The sequence below is a fragment of the Orycteropus afer genome, unplaced genomic scaffold (genome assembly GCF_000298275.1).
Source record: "Orycteropus afer afer isolate SDZICR_OR568_19922 unplaced genomic scaffold, OryAfe1.0 scaffold00006, whole genome shotgun sequence".
NCBI lineage: Eukaryota > Metazoa > Chordata > Mammalia > Tubulidentata > Orycteropodidae > Orycteropus > Orycteropus afer.
In genome coordinates this window covers 13,483,178-13,507,035 of record NW_006921593.1, presented here as the reverse complement: position 1 = coordinate 13,507,035, position 23,858 = coordinate 13,483,178, and the positions used below count along the sequence as shown (strand labels likewise).

Genomic DNA, 23,858 nt, shown 5'->3' with positions numbered 1-23,858 from the left:
CGCTGTGGGTCAGAATAGACTCCACGGCAGTGGGTGTGGTTTGGGCTTTGCTTCTGTGAAGATTGACAGCCTTGGAGACCCTGTGGGCAGTTCCACTCCGTCCTCTAGGGGTGCTGTGGGTAGGAATGGACTCCAGGGCAGTGGGTGTGGTTTGGGCTTTGCTTCTGTGAAGACTGACAGCCTTGGAGACCCTGTGGGCAGCTCCATTCTGTCCTCTAGGGGCGCTGTGGGTCAAAATAGACTCCACGGCAGTGGGTGTGGTTTGAGCTTTGCTTCCCTGAAGATTGACAGCCCTGGAGACCCTGTGGGCAGTTCCCATCTGTCCTCTAGGGGCGCTGTGAGTCAGATTGACTTGATAGCATTTCACTGCCGTCAAGTCGATCGACTCAGAGCGACCCCTCCTTGGGTTTCCAAGGCAGCATCACTGAGGCATTAGTCTTCCTTCTGAGGAGTGACGGGTGGGTTTCAATGACCAGCCTCCTGGTTAGCAGTCAAATCCCTTGGTTTCATTAACCAGTGTAGCCCCATTACAGCCAAGAAAAGCCTAGGAGCAGTTCTATTCTGTAGCACCTGGGTCCCCGTGAGTTGGAATGAACTCATTGGCACTGGGGCGTTTGTATGTGTCTACACAAAGCCTCGGAAGAGGATTCTGCCACAGGCCAGCATTCGGCACCCACTGGCTCAGGTGGGGGTGACCCCCCGACTCTGCGTGACTGAGCCTAGTAACTGCAGGGTTGGTGCACCATTCACCTCTGTTCACGACCCTCCCGTCGGCCTTCACTTCCTCCCAGGGCCAAGGTTTCATGTCTCTGTCCCTCCTCCTTAGGCCCTGTTTTAAGTTACAGTCCGTATCAGAGGCTTGCCAGCTGTGTCATCCACACTGTGGGGACAGTGCCCAGAACTCGATAGCCCACAGAAAGTGAGCACGCAGCCTTTTGCTGTCCTGGGAATCCCATCACTACAGCCTCAGTGCGTGACGGGCTTGGCCAGGCCACTGCTGAGTTTCTGCCCAATAAACTGAGACAAATATTGCAATTTACTCTCCAAGGAAATGTACTGTTTCAAGCACCACTGTTTCCTTGTTGAACAGGCGGTCGAGTATGTAGAGACTGGCAACTGGCTGAGAGTGTCCTTTGGTAACAGAGACGCACAGGAGGCTTTCTGCCCGCTCGCCTGTGGATTGCTGTTCTGCATGCCATTGAAGTAGTATAATTTGGGGAAGAAGGACAGCTAAGACTTTTTAAAATGTGCTGGTAGGCTGCACGGTTGTCCCTGCTGCAGGCCTGGTGGCTGGCTGGGGTCCTTTATTTGACCTGCTTCGGGAGTTGGTGTTTAGTTTAGATACTGAAACCTGTAAAATACTGTGTCATAAATACCAACCTTTATGGACCCGTTGGGATCGTCCCTCTAACATGTGAATTAAGATACCCCATCATTCCAGCCCATAAACTGAAAAGTAACCTTCACCCTGAGTGTCAATCTGCATTCTGAGACCTGGGGGTACGGACTGTCTTCAGCCGCAGGTCACTGAATCCTAAGTTTGTGTGGTCGCTGGTCACTAGCAACTGATGGTGGCGTCCGCCAGAGTGCTCTCACAGGACACAGACCGCACAAGGGGTCTTTGAAGTGCACCTCTCTTACTTAGGGTCATTTGTTTTCTGTTTCCTCATTTAAAGAGCCGCCCTATTTTACCGCTGAGCCGGACAGTCGCATTTTGGTTGAAGTTGAAGAGTCCGTGGACATCGTGTGCCGAGCAATGGGTGAGTGTGGGAAGCTCTGGAACGCAGCCAGGACTTGGGGGCAGGCAGGTGGTCTATTTCCAGGCCTGGGTGGGCGGCACGGAACGTGATGGGTAAGGTCGGAGGCTTTGGAGGGGAACTCAGTTAAGCCCTGGGGGGCATGATGGTGAAGCAGCCGCCTGCTAACAGGAAGGCTCTAGTCGTCCCCCCCGAGGCGCCTTGGAAGAAAGGCTTGGTGATCTCTTTCCGGAACACCGGCCCCTGGAATCCCTGTGGAGCCCCTTTCTGGTCTAACACAGATGGCGCCACCACGAGCAGAGCCAAGTCCACCACAGCTGCTCCTGAGACTGTGGGACACGGCATTGACCGCGCTCGGCCTTTGCTGCCTGGTCCGTGAAGCAGCAGAGATCATACTTAGCCAAGGAGACCAGAAGGAAGGCTTCGCCCCACTCGTCCCAAACAAGGGAGAGGCCAGCGGTCACACCCTCAGAGCTCCCCTTCGACTGCTCCGATTCCACAAGATGAAGATAGAAGCCTCCTTCTCACCCACGGCGACTGAGACACGTCCGCTCTGTCGAAAGGAGACAGAAGGTCCACTCCCGCCCACGATGACTGAGACACGTTTGCTCTGTAGGAAGGGAGATTGTCTTTAATTGTTCGGGTAGGAAATCTCCCTCTATTTTGTCCTGTCCTGCTTCACATTTGACTGTTAACTAGAAGGCTGGAGGTTCAAACCCACCAGCCACTCTTCAGAAGGAAGACTGGACAATCTACTTCCATAGAGATACCACCTCGGAAACCCAAGGAGGGGTCACTATGAGTCAGATCTGACTCGATGGCGGTGAGTTTCTTTTTTGCTTCAAGCAGCTTCTCTCTGGTTATTCGGACGACCCTTCCCGCTCCCTGTTACTGGCTGTCCACTGCCACCATTTCAGGTCTGTCGGGCAACACAGGGAGTTACCAGGACCCGCTGACAAGGACGGGTTCCCTGAGGTGGTCCATTCACAGGGCTGTGCCCTGTCAGGAGCCTTCTCTGTGTGGACACCTATCCATGCAGTGAAGGGGAGTGCTTCTTCCTACCAGGTCCCAGGTGACGCGGCAGCCAGCGTGTTTGGCTGCTGCCCAGACGCCAGAGGTCCCAGTCCACCCGGGGGCCCCAGGAGAGAGGCCTCGTGGGCTGCTGAGAAGTCAGCCCGGCCCCCGCGAACCCCACGGGGCGCGGTCCTGCTCTGACCCCGACGGGCCACGTGAGTCAGCTCAACCCAATGGCGTCTGGTTTTGGGGGTGTTTTGGTATTTTCTTCCACACCCCCAAGAACTTAGACGGTAAGAAGTGCTGGCAGTTTTGTAAATCTTCAAAACAACTCCACCGGAGACATACTGGTATCTCATTTACGTGTGAGGAGACCACACCTCGGGCAGCAAGCGCAAGTAGCAGCCAGGATACAGAGCCACGGAGGTGAGCTGAGGAGCTCTCTTTATGGCCGGTGCCCAGGGCCCACCGTGGGGCACTCCCTGTACGACCAGCACCCAGGGCCCACTGTGAGGGCGGTGAACCGGGATGCTCGCTGTACCATGGAGGCACTGAACCGAGGCACTCCCCACAGGACCAGCACCCAGGCCCACCTTGGGGGCGGTGAAACCAGGCACTCCCTGCACAGCCAGCGCCCGGGCCCACCCGGGCCTGCTCCCTCTATCCTGGCCCAGTAACTTCCCTGCAGGAAAACACAAACCAGTTGTCATGGCGTGGACTGTGCCTGGCGATCTCATAGGCGTCAGAGTGGAACTATGTCCTCAGGTCTTTAATGATTGATTCTTTCAGAAGTAAATTGCCAGCCCTTTCCTTCGAGGCACCTCTGGTGGACTCACGGCTCTGCCTTTGTGAGGAGCAGCATAACGCTCAGTGTTTGTACCACTCAGAGACTCCAGGCTGCCTGCAGCCACGTGGTCATGGAGGCAGGACCCCAGCCACTTCCAGCTGCAGGACACCTGTCTTCCCCCGAGGACCAGGCCCTGAGACTTGGAGCACTTATCATCCCTCTGTAGGCATGAGGGCTCCACAGCCAATGCCAGGGAAACAGCAGTCAGAAAATCAGATGGCATCACAATGCACTGGGCAAATCTGCTGCAAAAGACCCCTTTAAAAATCTCACAAAGCTAAAGTCGGGATACTGTCAATTAAAACTTCAGTTCTGATTTTGGAGAAAAAAAATTTTAAAAAGTGAAGATGTCCTTTTAAGGACTAAGATGTGCCTAACCCAGGCCAGGGTGTTTTCAGTCACCTCCTATGCATGTGAAAGCAGGACAAGGAATAAGGAAGCCCAAAGAAGAGCCGACAGCTTTGAACGACGGCTCTGGCAAAGAATATTGAATGTACCGTGGACGGCCAAGAACGAACACATCTGTCTTGGAAGTACAGCTGGAGTGCTCCTTAGAAGTGAGGATAGTGCAGCCTTGTCTTGTGAACTTGGGACATGTTGTCAGAAGGGACCATTCCCCAGAGAAGGACGTCGTGCTTGGTAAAGTAGAAAAACAAAACCCAAACTCACTGTTGTCAAGTCAATGACTCATAGCAACCCTTCCTTGGGTTTCCGAGGCGGTATCTCTATGGAAATAGATTGCCCGATTTTCCTTCCAAGGAGTGGCTGGTGAGTTTGAACCACCAGCCTTCTGGTTAGCAGTCAGGTGCCTTAGGCACTGCGCCCCCAGAGCTCCCTGGTAAAGTAGAGAGTCAATGAAAAAGAGGAAGGCCCTGAACAAGACGGACCAACACAGTGGCTGCAACGATGGGCACAAACACGTCAACGACTGTGAGGCTGGCGCACGACTGGGCAGCATCCCGTTCCTTTGTACACTGGGTCGCTGTGAGTCAGAGCCAATTCAGTGCCACCTGACAACAATGTGGGCACAAGTCCATGGTGTCATTCTTCAGCTGTGGGCATGGGAAGCTGCCTGGAGGCTAAAGGTGGTGGGCGTCAGCATCTGGCTAGCTCTGCTCTCTCCTGGCTGAGCTGCGGGCCCTCCGCCATGGTCCCACCGCCACGGTCCCCTGCCACAGTCCCCTGCCACGGTCCCGCCGCCACGGTCCCACCGCCACAGTCCCGCCACCACAGTCCCCTGCCACGGTCCCACCGCCACAGTCCCCTGACACAGTCCCACCACCACGGTCCCACCGCCACAGTCCCCTGACACGGTCCCACCGCCATGGTCCCACCGCCACAGTCCCGCCACCACAGTCCCCTGCCACGGTCCTGCTGCCACGGTCCCACTGCCATGGTCCCGCCGCCACGGTCCCGCCGCCACAGTCCCCTGCCACGGTCCCGCCACCACGGTCCCACCGCCATGGTCCCGCCGCCACAGTCCCCTGCCACAGTCCCACCGCCACGGTCCCGCCACCACAGTCCCCTGCCACGGTCCTGCCGCCACGGTCCCACCGCCACGGTCTGGCGGACTTGCTCACGGGCAGTTGTGCTGCGGCTGCTGGTCTGCCCCCATGGGCTGCTCTCTGTTCTGCTTCTGTTCCTCCGTCTTCCGGCCCCACCGGCACTCATGACCGGCAGAAGCGGGATGACAGGCCAGTGGGAATCGGAAATGGAAGTACTTTCCGAGGCCTGGTGACATTGTTCCGTTTCTTATGTGAACACCAGCTTTGCAAGGCCAACGGCTTGGCGACTGCAAAGCTATAAAACGTTTGGAGCACTCATAGTTTAGAAACAAGCACGTGGCATACCACAGGGGCCACGGGTCTGTTTATGACGTTATGTGGGCCCCGGATAGAACGCCCATCCGTGACGCACAAACAAGGATTTTCAGTCCATGACTGTCTCTCTCTCTCTCTCTGTGCCTGATCTCTGCAGGGGACCCACTCGTTCAGTGTAGACTCATAAATGCCGATTGGACAGCCCTTTCCCCATCGCCTCTCCATCCGGGAACTTCCTGGTTCTCTTCATCTTGATGGTGAAGCTGCAGTGGGTGCGGGAAGGGGCTGTTCTCTCTGAAAGCTCCCTCCTGAAATTGCTATTAGGAGGTTCTCCATGGGTTGGTTATGTTTTTCCTTGAAATGAAGTTTCGTTGGTTTTATTTATTTATTTATTTTTAAGTTCCTGATTTAATGAAAAGTGACAGGAAACATAATTAAGGCAAATGAAGAACTTGCAAATTCCTAATCTTGAAAACTTCCATGACATTAACCTTCCTTATTAAAGAAGACACTTTACATCTATGTTGCATCTTAAATTAAGGTGTGCTTTTCACCCCGAATCATGTCAACATGTGTTTTAAGTCCATTTCGTACTCAGGGAAACTGAGGTAGAAAAGCACTGGGGACAGGCTGTTTCTGCACCTTCCCACAGGCCCGCAGCAGGCCTCTTGGCCACCATGCACCTAGACGCTTGGGCTCAGTTGTCTCCACGTCTCCCCTTCCCCCCTCTTGGCCCTCTTGCATGGGCTTGACTTTCCCAGTCTCAGAAGGGGTCAGGGGAAAGCCATGAGGAAGTGGTCTTCCACCAGTAACCCACCACCCAGAGACGCTGCCAAGAGACTGAGCCCAGCGTTCCCCACCCGCCCATAGCAAGGCCCCAGAGGGATCCCTTGGTGTCCATCGGGGTGTGGGCCCTGACCCGTGGAGAGCCCCCCCACGGTGGGCTGGGTTTCCGCAAACAGGAGCACAGACGTGTGCAGGCTCAGGGCAGCACCAGGAAGGACTGAAGTCCCGGGGCTGGGAGTCCACGCAGTGCTTCCTCTTGACAACTTTCTGCGCCAGCTTTTTCATATACGATGAGGAAGCTATCACCTCACGGGGACGGGGGCACAGACACAGGAAGAAGTGCCTGTAAAATTGCCCTTTCAGCCTTCCAAACATCCTTGCCTCGGTTCTGGGGACTTAAACCTTTGGGTTTGTTTGTGACAGCCTGTATTTCCTCTCCTGAGCAGGCGTCCCCCTGCCCACCGTCCAGTGGTTCAAGGACGCGGTCTCCATCAGCAAGCTCCAGAACCCCCGGTACAAGGTGCTCTCGAGCGGAGGCCTGCGCATCCGGAAGCTGCAGCCGGAAGACTCCGGCATCTTCCAGTGCTTCGCCAGTAACGCAGGCGGGGAGGTTGAGACCCACACCTACCTGGAGGTCACCAGTGAGTACCGCCCAGAGCAGCCACAGCCAGTCCACCCGCTGGACCCGGCCACACAGTCCACTGGCTGGGCTCAGTCCACTGGGGCAGAGGAACAGGGTGCTGTGGCCGAGGGGACCGGGCTCAGGGGAGCTGTGCCATGGGGTCAAGTTGCCTGGTGCTGCTCCAACAGAAATACCACAGCGGGATGCTTTAACAAACAGAAACGTGTCGCCTCGCAGGTCAGGAGGCAGGGAGGCTGAGTTCCCAGCGCCGGCTCTAGGGGAGCCCCCACCCTCCGCTGGGTCTGGGGGTGGGGAGGGTCCTTGGTTCAGTTTCTTGAGCCCCGGCGGCCCTCCGGCCCTTGGCGATCCCCACACACACCTCTTGTCCTGTTGGGGGTTGCTCTGTTCTCTGTCGATCTCCTTTCTTTCTCCTTCAAAGTTGGGAAGTTTCACACACGCCCTCCAGGGACCAAAAAAAACCTCTTCCCCGACAGGGTCACGGCCACAGGCATAGGGGGATCGCAGCACTTATTCTGGGGGAACACCGTTCAGTCCATCACGCACAGGGACATGCTGCTGACACCCGTGTTCCCTGAAGACGCCAGCTGCTCCCCTGCGACATCTCCATCCACCCCCCGCCCCGCACGCTCCTCCAATGGAGGACAAGTACAAAACTCGTCATGTTCCTGCACAGGACCGGAACGAGTGTTGAATGACCAGCCGCCTCCCAATCTTCCTTTGGTCTTTTTTCCGTCTTCTACATCCATCCTCTATTTTGGTTTTATTGAACAATTACAGTTCTTTGTGGATTTCTTTTACTATCCTATTAACAGAAGTACCTTGGCACTCTCTCTCCGAAAACGAAAATAAGAGTCAAGGCTCTCGTTGTGTCTGTGATTATCCCTTTTAATCTCCCATGGTTGTCCCGTTGTTCTTCTGATGTGAGGGGCAGTCGAGTGGCCATGAAATGCTTCCTGTCCCTTTTGTCCTTCCGGGAGCAAAATGCTGATCCCCTCAGGTGCTAGATCTTTCCCGAAAGCCAGTCAGCATCAAGAGTGACGTGTGGCGCGCAGCCTTCGTTGTCCAGAGCCTGTGAGAAGCCAAGGAAGCCTAGAAAGTTCCACACACACAGTGGAGAAAACTTGGGGCCACTTGTGTGAACCTTGCCCAGGGGTCCTTTGTCCTCTGGTGTGGAGCTTTAGAAACCACTGCTGCTTCGAGCAGCATGGGGGACGTTGGGTGCTTAAGCTGGAAACAAGTTTTGATCAATGAGGATTATTTAAAGCCTGCCTTGGGCCGAGACACTCCGGGCAGGGGCCAGCCAACCTTTGCTGTAAAGGGACAGGTAATATTTTAGACGTTGAGGGACATCGTCTCTGTTACAGTGACTCAGCTTTGCTGTTGGAGGGTGAGAGCAGCCAAAGACAGTATGAACATGGGTGTGTTCCAATAAAACTTTATTTACAAAAACAGACGACGGCCTGGGTTTGGCCTCAGTTTGTAGTTTGCCAACCCTTGTTCCAGGGAAAAGGAGTCCTGATGGCGCAGTGGTTAAGCACTTGGCTGCTAACTGAAAGGTCGGTGGTTTGAACCCTCCAGCCGCTCCACCGGACCAAGCCCTGCTGACCTACTTCTGTAAAGATGGCAGCCTGGGAAACCCTAGGGACCACTTCGGCTCATCCTGTGGGGTCACTGTGAGTCAGAAGTGACTGGACGACACCTAGCGACAGCAGTGACTCAGGGGAAGACCTGGGACTGGAAGCTGAGAACTGAGGCAGACAGTGCTGTCTCTCAGCCTGGCTTTCCTTATGTCCTCCCTGGAGCCAGCCCGGCCCCTTCACAAGTGATGGGACCAGATTGGAAATGTAAACCAAAGTGCTTACTAAAACGGCCACTGTGGCAACCAGAGTGCAAACACTAAGTTATGTTTTGTAACGTGGATTTTTTTTCTCAAATTAAAACACCATTCATCAAAGGAAAAAAAAAAATGCCTAGAAAATCAGTATTTATTCCTTCACTAAACACATGTTGCTTGAGCATCCCTGTCAGACAGTGAGACTGCAGCTGTGAAGAAGATGGGCGGGTCTGTGAGGACAACACGTGGGTCTGTGAGGATGATGGGCGGGCCTGTGAGGACAACACACGGGTCTGTGGGGACAACACGTGGGTCTGTGAGGATGATGGGTGGGTCTGTGAGGACAACACATGGGTCTGTGGGGACAACATGCAGGTCTGTAGGGATGACATACAGGTCTATGAGGATGATGGGTGGGTCTGTGGGGATGATGGGTGGGTCTGTGAGGACAGCACAAGGGTCTGTGAGAATGACGGGTGGGTCTATGAGGATGATTGGTGGGTCTGTGAGGACAACACATGGGTCTGTGGGGACAACATGAGGTCTGTAGGGATGACATACAGGTCTATGAGGATGATGGGTGGGTCTGTGAGGATGATGGGCGGGTCTGTGAGGACAGCCAGAGAGTCTGTGGGGATGATGGGTGGGTCTGTGAGGACAGCACAAGGGTCTGTGAGAATGATGGGTGGGTCTATGAGGATGATTGGTGGGTCTGTGAGGACAACACATGGGTCTGTGGGGACAACATGAGGTCTGTAGGGACGACATGCAGGTCTATGAGGATGATTGGTGGGTCTGTGCAGAAGACCTGTGGGTCTGTGAGAACAGCACAGGGGTCTGTGGACATGATGAAAGGGTCTGGCTGTGCTTCCAGGGGGAGGGGCCCGGGGGGAGAGGGACAGTCCTGGGCGAGATGGCCTCGGGAGAGAAGGGCCCAGCCGTGTGTGACTGGACGGTCAGGAGTTCTCTGAGGAGATGATGCTTGAGCTGGGCCCTGCAGGGGAAGGAGCCCGCTGTGAATGTCCTCAGGGTGCACATGTCACGTGGGATCCACAGGCCCCTCATGGAGCCCCCCACATGTTTGCAGGTGGAAGATGGCCAGTGAGAACAGAGCCTGGTGCTGAATACGGGCAGTGGGAGGAGAGGCGGGGAGACGGGTCTCAGAGCAATGAGGAGCCCTGGGACGTGGGAGGGAGGGCATCCTGGGTGCTGGGTGCTGGCTCTGCTGTTGGGTGGTGGTGGGGAGCCCCTGGGACACAGAAGGGTGGGCATCCTAGGTGCTGGGTGTATTGTCAGGCGGTGGGGGGGAGCCCTGGGGCACGGGAGGGAGGGTGCCATGTGCAGGGTCAGGGGTGGCAGTGGGGAGCCCTGAGGCCAGGCAGGAAGCATCATCGAGATAAGACCCTCAACTCAGGTGGCAGCAAACAAACATGGAAGGAATGAACAGCTTCCGGCTGGACTTTGGAGGTGGGGTCTCTGAGTAGTTGAACAATTCAAACCCTCGCTGCTGACCGAAACGTGGGTGGTTCAAACCCAGCCAGTAGGGCCTCAGAAGAAAGGCCTGGTGCTCCACTTCAGAAAAGGCAGCCATTGGAAACTTGTGGAGAGCGTGTCCACTCTGACACACACAGCGTCACCGTGAGTCAGAGAGGACTCTGTGACACCTGCTCGGATTTTAGATCTTTGGTCGGGATCCCCACCAGGGGAAGGAACAGGAAAGTGGCTGAGCCCTGGTCCCCAATGTCCTTCCTGCCACTCCTCCAAGTGGACCCTCAGCCCTCACAGAATATGTGGAATTCTCTCAGGCTCCACCAGGGATGACAGTTCAACCGTTACCAGAGGAGCACAAAGTCAGACCATCACTGGAGCCCACCTGAGTGACCTCCTCTCTCCACTCAGTTGGACCCTTGCTAAAGCCCACCTGTGTGACCTCCGTCCCTGAAGCCCCCCTGTGTGATTTCCCCTCTCCACTCAGTTGGATCAGCTACTGGAGACCATCATGGTCCCATGAACACAAAGATCCTTCCAGCACTGGGGTCCACAGCAGTGCCTGGAAATTGATCCTTACGCAAGTCCTTAGACACTGGTTGTCTGCTTTGAACTTTGAGAACGGATCCTAAAAGTGTGGGGGTGTCCCCTTCTGGGTGACACCTGTGTGTTAGCAGGGGGCTCTGTCTTTCTTAAGGTGGGAGCCACTGGTGCACTTTCTCTCAGTGGCTGCATCTCCACTCGAGAACATTCTCCCAGCCCCGCCCTTCCCAGCCCTGCCCTTTCCTACTGCACATCCATGACCTTGTGAGGGTGCAGTCCCTCTGTTTGTGAACAACGATGGGTGGTCCCTGGGAGACGCATGATGAAAACTCCAGGTCACCCTGCCAGGTTCTTTATAGCCGCAGTTACCTCTTTGATTGGCTCTATAAAATCCCATATGGGATGGCACACCACGTGGTCTGAGTGTCTCTGAGGATCAAGGTATTGACTTGTTAATTTCTGTACGCAGATATCGCTCCGACGTTCACTCGGCGCCCTGTGGACACCACAGTGACAGATGGGATGACAGCCGTCCTCACGTGTGCAGTGTCTGGGGCTCCCAGACCTGCCCTTGTGTGGAAAAGAGGTGGGTCTCTTTCTTGTTCCAAGACAGCGTGGCCAACATAGAAAATGAATGTGCCGGGCAAGGGTTGTGTTAAATTATCCTCGTTGGGAGCCACCCATCCGTCCTTTCTCTCACTGGGAGCCACCCATCCGTCCCTTCTGACTGGGAGTCATTCATCCCTTCATTCTCTCACTGGGACTCATCCATCCCTTTGTTTTCTCACTGGGAGTCGTCCATTCATTAGTTTGTTCAGTCAGGATTAAGTATCAGTTATTGATCAACTGCCAGGTGCCAGAGTGCAATGGTGAGTGAGAGGGGCAAGACCCCTGTCGCCATGGAGGTTATAGTCTAGAAGAGGAAACAGACCCTAAAGCATATGACTTGTGCAAATCTTGCTTTCCTCTGCCTATGCCTAGGGCCCCGGAGCTCCATGGACACTAGTGGTTTGATTGGGCTGACTCTTCTAGGACTGTTTCCCGTTTGTGAAACGGAGGTGTTCTTCTCTGGTAATAGTCAAGTAGGAGGCCATGGTAGTAGTTCAGTGGTAGAGTTCTTGCCTTCCATGTGGACGACCTGGGCTCGAAACCCAGCAGTGAATCTCCTGTGTAGGCAGCAGTCGTCTGTCCGTGGAGGCGTGGTGCTGCTGTGATGGTAGATAGGTTTCAGGAAAGCTTCCAGACTGAGACGGACCAGGAAGGAAGGCCTGGCAGTGTACTTACGGACACTGGCCCTGAGAAGCCAATGGGCCGGTCACTGACCAGGGTGGGGGTGGCGCCGGGCCAGGCGGCATTTCGCCGGCTGTGCGCACGGTCACGTGAGTTGGACCAACTGACAGCAGTCGTTCAGACTCAAGTTCATTTAAAGAAAGACGCGTCTGGTCCGGGAGAGTTGCGTTCCTTCAGTTCGACGTGTGTCAGTCTCTGGTCTCCAGCTGTACGCGGGGCTCCTTGGAAGGGTGACATCACGCTCCAGCCTTCTCTGTTGTCCCTGCTGCCCGCTATGCAGGGCCCATGATGCAGGGCCCCTGACACAGAGCTGGGCACAAGCGTTGTTACAAACGCTGCACGTCCTTGAACGGTGTTGATTTCCTCGGGTCAGTTCTTAAGGCATGGTGAGCCTCGGCGCTGTGTCTTGTCTGTGCCCCGTGAGAGCCCCATGGAGGCTTCCCACACTCACAGGCACCGTTCTCGCAGGCAGAGCGAGCTCCTGAGACAGAGATGTGACCGACTAAGGGTTGGTGGGAAGAGGGGCTCCTCCTTTTAACAGTCAGCCCTGTGAGAGCCAGAACCTGGGTGAGGCAGACACCTGTCGGAGAAGGAAAGCTCGGCCCCCTCCCACTGGCGGAGCGAGCTCGAGTGGTGAGAGCGCACGGGGGCCAAGGGCACAGTCTTCCAAGGCCCGGGAAGCAGGGCCGTCCCAGGGAGCCCCGGCTGTCACAGGTTTCACTGGTTCCTCTTTTGTTCTCTTCTTGATTTTGATCATACTATTAGTTTCAGGAAAATGAGCTTTCAAATTCATAAGATTAGAAAGAAAAAACAGAAAGCCCTGATATAATGCCTTTGGCCAGAGACAGCCGTGCTCCTGTGTCCCAATGTCTTTAACCAGCTCCCTCGATACTGAGCAGTTGCGATGCTCTTGTGTTCTGTTGTGTTAAATAACTGCTGAAGGAAGCAGCCCCAGGATTATTGTCCCCCAAATCTGCCCTTTATTCTGATTGTTTCCTTACATGGTGTGCTCGGGAGTGCCCCCCTCCCCTTCTCTGCCTGCACAACAAGGCTCTCACATTCCCACTTTCTCTGCTGTTGCTCAGGGACCCAGATTCTGGCCAGCGGCTCCGTTCAGATTCCTAGGTTCACGCTTCTGGAGTCCGGGGGCCTGCAGATCTCCCCTGTCTACATCCAGGACGCTGGCAACTACACCTGCTATGCCACCAACACAGAGGGCTCGCTGGACGCCTCTGCCGTGCTCACCGTGTGGAGTAAGGACCCCACTTCCTGAAACCTGTCACTCACGGCCCAGTCACTAGGTCACCTCCCAGAATGTCCACATGCCCTTGGATGGGCTCATTCAATCAAAAGAGCGTGATTATTTTTACAACTCACTCATAGAAATCTGTTGAGTAATGAAATTTTCAGTTTCCAAAAGAATAATTAGAAAATGTATTCAAGATTTAATGGGGACATTTCAGGGGAGATAAAACATTAACTTAAAAAAAAAAGTCATGTTGTCAGAAGGAACCAGTCCCTGGAGAGGGATATCATGCTTGGTGGAGGGTCATCAGAAAAGAGAAAGACCCTCAATGAGATGGAGTGACGTGGTGGCCGCAGCAGTGGGCCCAAGCGCAGCAACGATTGTTGCACAGCAGTGTTTGTTCTGTTGTACACTGGTCACTGAGGTCAGAACCGCCGCGACGGCACCTGACAACAACAGTTCAAATGACTGAACCATTGTATCAGTTACTGTTATAACTATTACATGAGAAAATGACGTCAGGAACGAAAATCCTAGACCCACTGCCATAGAGTCGGCCCCGACTCATAGCGACCCCTCCTTGGGTTTCCGGGGTGGTATCACTACGGAAGTAGATTGCCCAACCTTCCTTCCGAGGAGTGGCTGGTGGGTTTGAACCGCCAGCCTTCTGGTTAGCAGGCAAGTGCCTTAGGCACCACGCCACCACAGCTCCCTAGGGAAGGTATTTTTTCCTACTCGACCATGATTATCGGCTAAGACACTTCTAGTAAATGAAGTATGAGCGTTTCTTCTGCCTTGGAAACGAGTTGAGAGAAAGACCCTTGCTCTTCCCCAGCCTTTGTCAATTCTTGTTTGCCCACAGTCCAGGCCCCTAAAGGGCAGAATAGATGGTTTCTGGAGCATAAGGACCAGGGCACCTGACAGCACAGCCCCCACCCAGTCCTGTTAGCCTGTCGCCAGCGTGTTTTCTCCCTCTGCATCCAAAGCTACGCTGCTAAAAATCCATGGTCAGAAATGCAGGAGGCGGCCTCTGGCAGGTGCGCGTAAAGCCTCTGGCCCAGGCATCCCCGGTGCACAGGGCAGAAGTGCCCACACGTCCTCTTCACGGTGGCCCTTCTGGCGCAGAAGCCAGGCCTCTCGCTGGGGGAGCCTCAGGCAGGTTCTCAGTGCCAGCCTTTCACAGACTGCCTGCGCCACCAGGGCACCACCTGGTGCGAGGGCTCCTGCTCGAGTCCTGCCCGGAAGGTTGGCAGCCTGAACCACTCACCAGCACCGAGGAAGAAGGGCCTGGCCGTCTGCTCCTATAAAAGTGACAGCCGAGAGCACACTGTGGAGCCCAGTTCTGCCCTCAGCACACGGGTCGCCTGAGGCAGAGGCAGCCTCGGCGCCATGCTTTGGTGCTGTGGGTCTGGACGCCGCAAGCGCTCGTCCGTGCTCATTCCCTCCTGGAAGCATTTGCAGACCCCCCGGGGGGCCCTAGAGGGGGGCGGCCCGGCCCTGCTGCTGCAGCGCAGAGAGGCCAGCTCACCCAACGCATCTGAGCCCTTCCACCACACTCTTTCCGCCACAAGAACCCTCGGAGGTTGTGGTGGCCGATGACCGGCCTGTTATCCTGCGAGGGAGGATGCTCTCGCACTTGCCCGTTGTCTGAGTTGTGACTTCTCTTTCAGATCGCACGTTCATCGCTCGCCCTCCAGAGGACGGGGTGGTGATTAAGGGGACCACTGCCACACTGCACTGCGGAGCCACGCACGACCCACGGATCTCCATCCGGTCAGCCCAGTGATGATGCCCAGTGGCTTCGCTGTTTCGCGGGCTGGGGACAGGGCGTTGAGTTGAGAAGGAGGGGTTGTGGGAACTTCAGTTTCAGTAGCTCACAGTGGTCGGCTCTGTCTCTTGTCACAAAGATCCCATTTTCCACCCCGTTATGGACTGGCACCGTGAGGACGTTCCACCTCATGGCTCCAGCACAGCCTTTCACACTTCTCCTGCCCAGGCTGACACACTGTTGGTCAGGTGCACTTGTCAGAGGCCGATGCTTATGGAGAGAAAAGGCCAGAGGGGTTGAACCTATTGCTGCGGGGCTTACTTGGGCCTGGGGAACACTTAGCAGGAGGTTTCCATACACCCAGGACGGTCTCCAGTGTAAGTGGAGGGGTGGGGGGTGGCCTGTCCATAGAGGAAAGGCCACCACTGTCAGGTCCAGCACTCACAGTCCAGCACACGGGGAGGAGGGACGGGATGGCTTGGAGGTTTGCTAAAGGGACTAACCTTCTGTCTTTGTGGAGCCCCTGGGGGGTGCAGACGTGTGGTCAGCAGGCTCGGCTGCTCACGGGAAGGTTGGGGGTTCGCGTCCACCCAGAGGGGCCTCAGAGGAATAGCCTGCTGATCTCCTCCTGAAAAGTCAGCCCCTGAGAACCCCATGGAGCCCACCTCTGCTCCATCCCATGCAGGGCCGCCATGGGTAGGAGTCGATGGAGCCCACCTCTGTCCCACGTGACGTGGGGCCGCCGTGGGTCAGAGTCGACGGAGCCCACCTCTGCTCTGTCCCACGTGGGGCTGCTGTGGCTTGGAGTCCATGGGGGGCGGCTGGCTTTGTTGTGCACGTGTCCCCCAGATGCACTGACTGTGGGTCCAAGTAAAGTGAAATCCTCGCAATGCCACTCTTCACTCCGTTGGCCATGACGTCCCTCATTGGTCTGCATGTGAGGATTGTTATGTGGAGGGTAGTCCATACTGAGTGCTGTAGTCTCTGATCGTCACCAGTAAGTGCTTCAAGTCCTCTTCACTTTCAGTGAGCAAGGTTGTGACATCTGCATATTACACATTGTTAATGAGTCTTCCTTCTTCCAATCTTGATGCCACATTCTTCTTCATATAGTCCAGCTTCTCAGGTTATTAGCTCAGCATACAGATTATGGAAGCAGCAGTCAAGAAATCAACATATGGCATTGGGTAACACTGTAAAGTGTTAAAAAGCAAAGATGTCACTTTGAGGACAGAGGCGTGCCTGACCCAAGCCGTGATGTTCTCAATCTCATTCACGTGTGAGATCTGGACGTTGACTGAGGAAGACCAGGGAAGTGATGCCTCTGAATGATGGTATTGGTGCAGAGGATTGAAGATACCATGGGCGGCCAGCAGAACGAACACATCTGTCTTGAAGAAGTGCAGCCGGAATGCTCCTTAGAAGTGAGAATGGCCAGACGTCGTACCTTGGACATGTTGTCAGGAGGGACCAGTCCCTGGAGGACATCATGGTTGGTGAAGCAGAGTCAGCAGAAAAGGAGAAGACCTTCAAGAAGATGGGCTGACAGTGGCTCAACACTGGGCTCAAAGGTTGTGAGGACAGCCCAGGACCAGGCAGTGTTCTGTTCTGCTGTACATAGGCTTGTTGTAAGTTGATGGCACCTAACAACAACAACCAGACACAGGAGGGCCTGAGTGGCACAGATGGTGAAGCACTGAGAAGCCGACTGAGAGGTTGGGGGTTTGAATCCCCGTAGAGGCACCTCAGGAGAAAGGCAGTCTCCTCAGCAAACCCTGCAGAGCCCAGGTCTCCGCCGACCATGTGGGGACGCCTGGCCTCAGTGTTGGCTCTCGGACTGGGCAGGTGATGACAGGGAGTCTGAGAATGCAGGTCAAGGCTGGGCACTCAGCACAGTCGGTTATCTGAGGGGAACTTTGCCCACGCAATTGTTTTTGACTCCCAGGATCAAGCCTGAAGATAAATCTAAAAGGAAAGATGGAATTATTGCGGCGTTTTCACTCTGGCCTTAGCCCAAGGGCATGCGGTTAGCCAAACGGGAAGGACCAAGATTCCACACTGCTTTCTGGACCATTTCCCTCTGGGCATCTGGGCTGTGGACTCAGACGCTGTGAACTGGGCTCACAGACCAAGCAGCTCTCACAATTCCTGGGCCAGTGTTCAGGAGGTCATGACTTCCACATCCCCACAACTCCCTGAGCCCCCGTGGCTCAGAACCCAAGTTTGCTTTAGTGACCAGAATGCTGAATGCAAACCAAACCAGCAAACAATGGCAGCAGGTTACCAGCGTACCTGGACATGTTTACAGCTTTGCTGTAGGCAGCTGTCCTGCCTTGAGAAGGAGCTGCTGTTTCTGCATGATGTGTGCATGCTTTCAATGAGAATAGGACAGACGAGCCTGTGTAAGGGTGACGTGGGGTGCCCCAACCTTCTCTACCTTCCTGGGGGAAGGAGCACCATTATGTGATCAACAGCCCGGGGCAGACACCTGTGAGGTACAGGTCAAACCCGCCTGCAGCCACCAACCTTTCTACCAATTTGGACGCCAACTCTCCCGCCTATGGCACTCTACCACTCTTCTGGGTTTGATCACTCACTGCAGTGGCCACACAGAACTCACAGACAATTGTCATGGTTATGGGGTTTATTAGGGAAGTAACAGGCTACTTCTTAGGATCAGAAGCAAGCCAGGATGCAGTTCTTCCATCAGGACAGCCCCTTCTCAGCCAAGCCACAGGCACGCTTCTCTCTGGCACTCAGCCTCGCAGCCCTGCAGCCCCTTGCCTCTGCCCTGCTCAGGCATGTGTTACATAGCTCTCTTAGCTCTGCTGATAAGTGCCTGGAGGCCCCCCACTCTGCCGTTATGCCTCACAGGTGCTGAGGTGCCTGAAGGTGCTCAGCCTTCTCGTCCTGTGGGTCCTGAGGCCCACCTCGCCATCTCCTGCCAGTCTCCTGGTTCTGCTTCTACTGTCTCGCCATCTCTTGCTGCCCCAGGAAGGTGTCACAGCTTGCTCTTTGTCTCCTGGGTCGAGGAGGTTCTCCTCACAGGGAGCCCGGTCCAGAGGGGATGCTCTGCTCCCAGCTCTTCTTGGTGGTAGCCAGATCCCCCTTTCTGCCTCTGGGATGGCTCGTTCTATGCCAGGCAGGATAGCAAAACCGACTAACCCCCACATGAGAGTCCAGATGCCTTATTTGCCTGGTCCCACCCCCACAAGGGTGTTGTGCTGCTTATTTGCATTGTTGACAACTCTCCAGGCCCCTGGGTGGGCCGTAAGCACCTCCCATTTGCATAGTCCCAGCCAGTCATCTGGTGGGAGTCACAGGGACAGTGGCTAGAAGGGCCACATCACATAGTTCACTGCTCTGCGCTTGTTTTCCTGCCATTCCGAGAGCTTGCAGAGTCCACTTGGGTCTTTGTGGGTTTCTTGTTCCTTTTACATGGGATCAAACAGGCCAACTTGGAGCCTTCTTGTTGTGTCCTGTGGAGTGGGTTCCAGCCCGTGGGACAGAGCAGAAGGCCCACGCGGGGTTTCTTGGGCTGTCATCCTTATGGATGACTCAGGTCTTCAGGTCTCTCTCGGAGCTGCTGGGGGGGTTTGAACCTCAAACCTTTCAATGAGCAGCCACACACTGAACTTTGTGCCACCAGATCTCTTTGGATCCTCGATGACAAGAAGGAAATACATTGTTGGTCTTGCGCACCCTTGTCCCCAGAGCACCAAGCCCCGGTGACAGTCCCAGCTGAATGCCATACCCCAAAGGAGCCATGAACTCACGTCCTTCCTGTGGAGATGGTCCTGTCCTGCCTTGGGGTAATTTCAGACAAGCAGTTTGTAGTGTGTGTGCTCTGTGCCTATTAAGATTCTAAAGGACCAGCCACCTTTTGAAAATCCAAGCAAATTATTTTGAAAACCTACTCTCATCCTCCCTAAGCAAAGACAGGGCAGGCTTTTAATTAATTCTGGATTTGCAAAGGAAAATGTGCTGAAACTCACAGATGCAGATGAAAAGAGAAAGAAATGCGATTTTAAGGACAACCTGCCAGAATGGTTGGATCTTAGGAAAAGATGTTGATGAGGTGTGCTCGGGCCAGCCTCCTCTGGGTGTGTTGACAGGATGCACGACCTGCCCTGCGGACAGCAGTCTTTCCTCCAGCAGCGTTCCGGGCAGGTGTGTCAGACGCAGCCTTTGTAGGTGATGTCTCATCTCTAAACCAAAGACAGACAGACATCCCAAGTGATCTTCCTCAACCTTTTCAGCGTCAGCATCTCATTCTGTACTATGACCGAGGAGTCTAGTTAATGGAGATTTCATTCCATGATGGAAATTCCCCCATCAAGTGCACTAGGCAGCAGTTGTTAGTAGTCACGAGTCGCTTAATGTCTGTGCTACGTTCTGTGAAATAGGACATTCTGATTTGGATGGTATGCAAATACATCACACATTACATATTATGTAAGGCAGTCACCAGATGACCAAAGAGTTCAGTTCCTGAGTCTGTCTTTAAGTCGGGTTTGTCCGTACATCGGAACAGTTACATGCAGTTCCTCTCTGACATCAATTACTCGGATGCTGGTCTGAGTGTACAGTGCACACTTCTGTGCACTACAGACATTACAGAGACACGTCCAGACTCACCAAAACACCATCACCATGGTGATAATACCATCGCCATAGTGATAACACCATAGTGGTAGCAATATCTGATTCATATCATAGCAGCATCCATTAGTCATCATGAGCCATTGTATCTACCTAGGGTTTTTAATCTAATAGGCTTTCCAGGGGTTGGGAGCACAGACACGTATCTGAATGGAAGTGATGGGGTGCAGGACTGTATATTCACAGGTTGTCACTTGCTGGTATTCCAGCAGATGGGGAAGGACTCGTGGTCCTATTCCCATGGGTTTTCTAACTCAGACCTCTTTGCTTGGTCCACAGCTACGTTTGGAAGAAGGACAACGTGATGATCAACCCTTCTAGCAGTTCCAGAATTGTGGTGGAGAAAGACGGGTCACTCCTCATCAGTCAGACGTGGTCAGGAGACATTGGTGACTACACCTGCGAAATCATTTCTCAAGGAGGGAATGACTCCCGGACGGCCCGGCTGGAAGTCATGTGAGTATTGCGCTCATTACAATTAACCATCTCCTAATTACCCTGATTACCTGCCTTGTGGAGAAGGGACTGATATTGTCAGGGTTTCCATTTTACTTGGATTCACCATCACCTCCCATGGAAGCAACAGTGAAGACATCTAACAACATATTGCATTGGGCAAATCTGCTGCAAGGGACCGCTTTACAGTGTTGAAGAGCAAAGGTGTCACTTTGAGGACTAAGCTGCATCTGACCCAACTCACGGTATTTTCAGTAGCCTCATAGGCACGTGCTGGCTGGATGACGAATGAGGAAGAACACAGAAGAACTGATGCCTTTGAATTGCGGTGTGGCTGAAGGATACTGAATGCACCATGGATGCCAGATCCAACACATCTGTCTTGGAAGAAGTGCAGCCGGAATGTGCCTTTGAAGGGAGGATGGTGAGGCACGTTACAGGAGGGAGCAGTCCCTGGAAAAGAGCATCTACTTGGTAGAGCAGACGGTCAGCAGAGGAGGAGACCCCCCATGAGACGGACAGCCACCGTGGCTGCAGCAATGGACTCACACAGCAGTTCCCCTGAGGAGAGGCGGGGCCGGGCGGCGTCTCCCGCTGCCCACGGGGTCACTGGGAGCGGGACCCGACTCAATGGACTCACACAGCAGTTCCCCTGAGAGGAGGAGGGGCCGGGCAGCGTCTCCTGCTGCCCACGGGGTCACTGGGAGCTGGACCCGACTCAATGGACCCAAACAACAGTTCCCCTGAGGAGAGGCGGGGCCGGGCAGCGTCTCCTGCTGCCCACGGGGTCACTGGGAACGGGACCCGACTCAATGGACTCACACAGCAGTTCCCCTGAGAGGAGGAGGGGCCGGGCAGCGTCTCCTGCTGCCCACGGGGTCACTGGGAACGGGACCCGACTTGACGGCACCTGGCAACAACCACAGCCTGGCTGCATCCAGTCACCAGCGTTGGAGGTGACTGACCGACACTTTGGTGCTCACACTGTGTGCAGGTCCGCAGCAAGGAGCCGTCACAGCATGCTACGTCAGACCAGGTGCCGTCACGTCGCCTCTGACTCATGGCGACCCCTGTGTGTCAGGGCAGGGCTGCACTCCGTGGGGTCGCCCAGGGTGATTTCTCAGCCGCCCATCACCAGGTCTTTCTTCCAAGGTCCCTCCAGGGGACTTCAAACTACCAACTTTTCAGTTTATAGCAGGGTGCTTAATTGCTTGCTCCACGCCAACAAACAAACAAATGAAAAACCTCTTGCTGTCCAGTTGGTGCCGACTCCCAGCAACCGCATAGGACAGGGTCCAACTCTCCATGGGGTTTCTGAGGCTGTCATCTTTTCAGAAGCAGACTGCCACAGCTTTCTCCCACAGAGCAGCTGCTGGGTTCCAGCCACTGACTGTCGGTTGGCAGGTGAGCCCTTACCCACTGTGCCACCAGGGCTACTCTTGCTCCACCCAGAGACCTACTTATGCTGCACAGCCACGGACATTCAGGGGGTTTTCTGTGAGCTCAGCATTAAAATGTCCCATCCTTAGTCCAGATGGTTTGATGATTGGCTTTTAGGCTTCTGTCCTCATTGATCCCCTTGGTGTGTCCCCCCACTGGCACCACACAGTGATGGGCTCAATTTACCAACCACATTCTAGTAACAAGTTCATTTTTCCATTTAGTGGTCTTCAGAGCTCCCACCTGTGAAATGTCAGGGTTGGCCCACTGAGGTGAGGCTGTTCACTGAAAGCCAGGTACACTGTGCCTTTAAGTGAATTCCAGCCCCCACTCTGTGGGTAAATGCATCCTTTCTGCTGCGTCTTTTGAAATCCTGAAAATAGCAAGCAGCTGCCCATTACCGCCACTCTGGGCCTGCCTGGGGGTCCACGTGCCCAGGCAGAGACCATTGATCCCCTTCCCTGCACGCCCCTTCTCCTCTCAACTCTCTCTGCTCTTAGAGCTCGAAGCCGAAATGCCTGCTGACAGATTTTATTTTTCCAACATGTACTTTTTGCTTTTTAAACATGGTGCCCTCCCAGATAGTCCCTGAGCACATAAGTACAAAATAAAGCTGCAAAGTAAAGAATCAAAGCAGAGCTGTTGTCAGGGCTACAGCTGCACGTGCCAAACCACCTCTGCCATGTACCACACGCTGGGCTGTTAGAGAAGGCAATTTTGAGAGATTCCTCTCTCTGTACCATGCTCACGTTGAGCCAAGAAGGATTCCACCTACCAAAATCACTCCCTGAGAACAGCATGAGACACTTAGGCTGAGGCCATGCCTCATTTGTCTTTGAACCCATAGACATCCACCAAGGGCATGAAGAACAAAGAAAGCACACAGCCTGCCGTGCTTGTCACACACACATATGTGCATGAATGAACAAGCAATGTTCCCTTATGTGCCACTTACAGGATTTGAGAGGCCATAGCTGCTCCAGATAGCCATGTGTTAGACCTTCAGTGCTCAAGGGGCGTCCTCCCCCGGCTTCTCTATCTCTCCAGCATCACTCGTGATCTCTTTGAAGGTTTACTCCCTGTTGGGGGCAAAGATGCCCTAGCAGTGCCTCCCCAGCCCTGGGCAGATGCTGGGGGTCCAGGTGGCCCAACTGTAATATTTTTTTATTGTTGTTAAGGACATTCACAGCAGAACATGTGCCATTTCCATAAGTTCTCCATGTATAATTTGTTCACAGTGATTACATTCTTTGAGTTGTTGCAACAGTTCTCACCATCATTCTCCAAACTGTTTTTCCCCTGTTAACATAAACGCACTGCCCCCATGCTTCCCATACAACCTCTAGAGTTGCTGTTGTCTGTTTCCACATCAATAATTCTTCACAAGGGCGTGATGCTCAAGGCAGGCGTCCTTTACTAGTTAAGATGAAGTGTGGTTTGCTTTCAAGAAGACTGCAGAGGATGTTTTTGGCTTAACGTTTAAGGTTTGAAGATTGTCAAGGCAATAATTTCAGGGCTTCTTCAAGCTCCATAGCTCCAGAAGGTCTTGAGTCCATAAGAATTTGAAAATCTATTCTGGGATTTTCCCCTTTTGATCAGGATTCTTCTATAAAATCTTTGGTCACCCTGTTTGGTCATGGTAGCTGGGCACCATCCACTTCTTCTGGTCTCATGGCAAAGGAGGCAGTTGTTCATGGAGGCAATTAGCCACACATTCCGTACCCTCCTCCCATTCCTCTCCTTCTTCCACACAGATCACGCTCCAGTCTTCTAAATGTGTGTGGAAGTGCCAGGGTCTCCCCTGCTCCCTGCCTCCAGTCCTTAGAGCCCAGTGCCCTGCCCAGGACCCCCCTCACCTGCCTGATAGACCTCAACCATCTGCTGCCTCCATGGCTTGACTGGTGTCTTCTGGGCTGTGCCACAGGGTCACTGCCTTCCATTGTGACATGTGAGCATCTCCCACTGAGCTTCCCGGCCTCTGCTGCAATCCTCTCTCCTAGTGCCAGTCATACTGGACCGTAGGAGCCAGTTTTCAGGATCCCTACCCCTCTCTGTTGGAGTAGGAGCACTTGATGTCATATTCTTGCATCCTGGGCCCTGGCATAGTGTTTGATACACAATAAGCCCAGTTGTTCTTGACTCAGTTCCAACTCAGACTGCCTCGGGTGTGTCAGAGCAGACCAGTGCGCTGCAGGGTTTACAATGGCTGGTTCCTCAGAAGTTGATCACCAGGACTTTCTTCTGAGAAGCCTCTGGGTTGACTC

General features: G+C 54.2%; 1 protein-coding gene across 1 annotated transcript in view; it reads left to right on the top strand.

Moving 5' to 3' along the window:
* SDK1 (sidekick cell adhesion molecule 1) overlaps positions 1 to 23,858 on the top strand; it is a 661,119-nt gene that overhangs the window by 386,670 nt on the left and 250,591 nt on the right. Inside the window, exons 8-13 of the mRNA XM_007942892.1 lie at positions 1,677 to 1,760; positions 6,671 to 6,865; positions 11,202 to 11,318; positions 13,108 to 13,275; positions 14,939 to 15,041; positions 19,978 to 20,154. Of these exons, the coding sequence (XP_007941083.1) occupies positions 1,677 to 1,760; positions 6,671 to 6,865; positions 11,202 to 11,318; positions 13,108 to 13,275; positions 14,939 to 15,041; positions 19,978 to 20,154 (844 nt within the window). The remainder of the gene's footprint in view (positions 1 to 1,676; positions 1,761 to 6,670; positions 6,866 to 11,201; positions 11,319 to 13,107; positions 13,276 to 14,938; positions 15,042 to 19,977; positions 20,155 to 23,858) is intronic.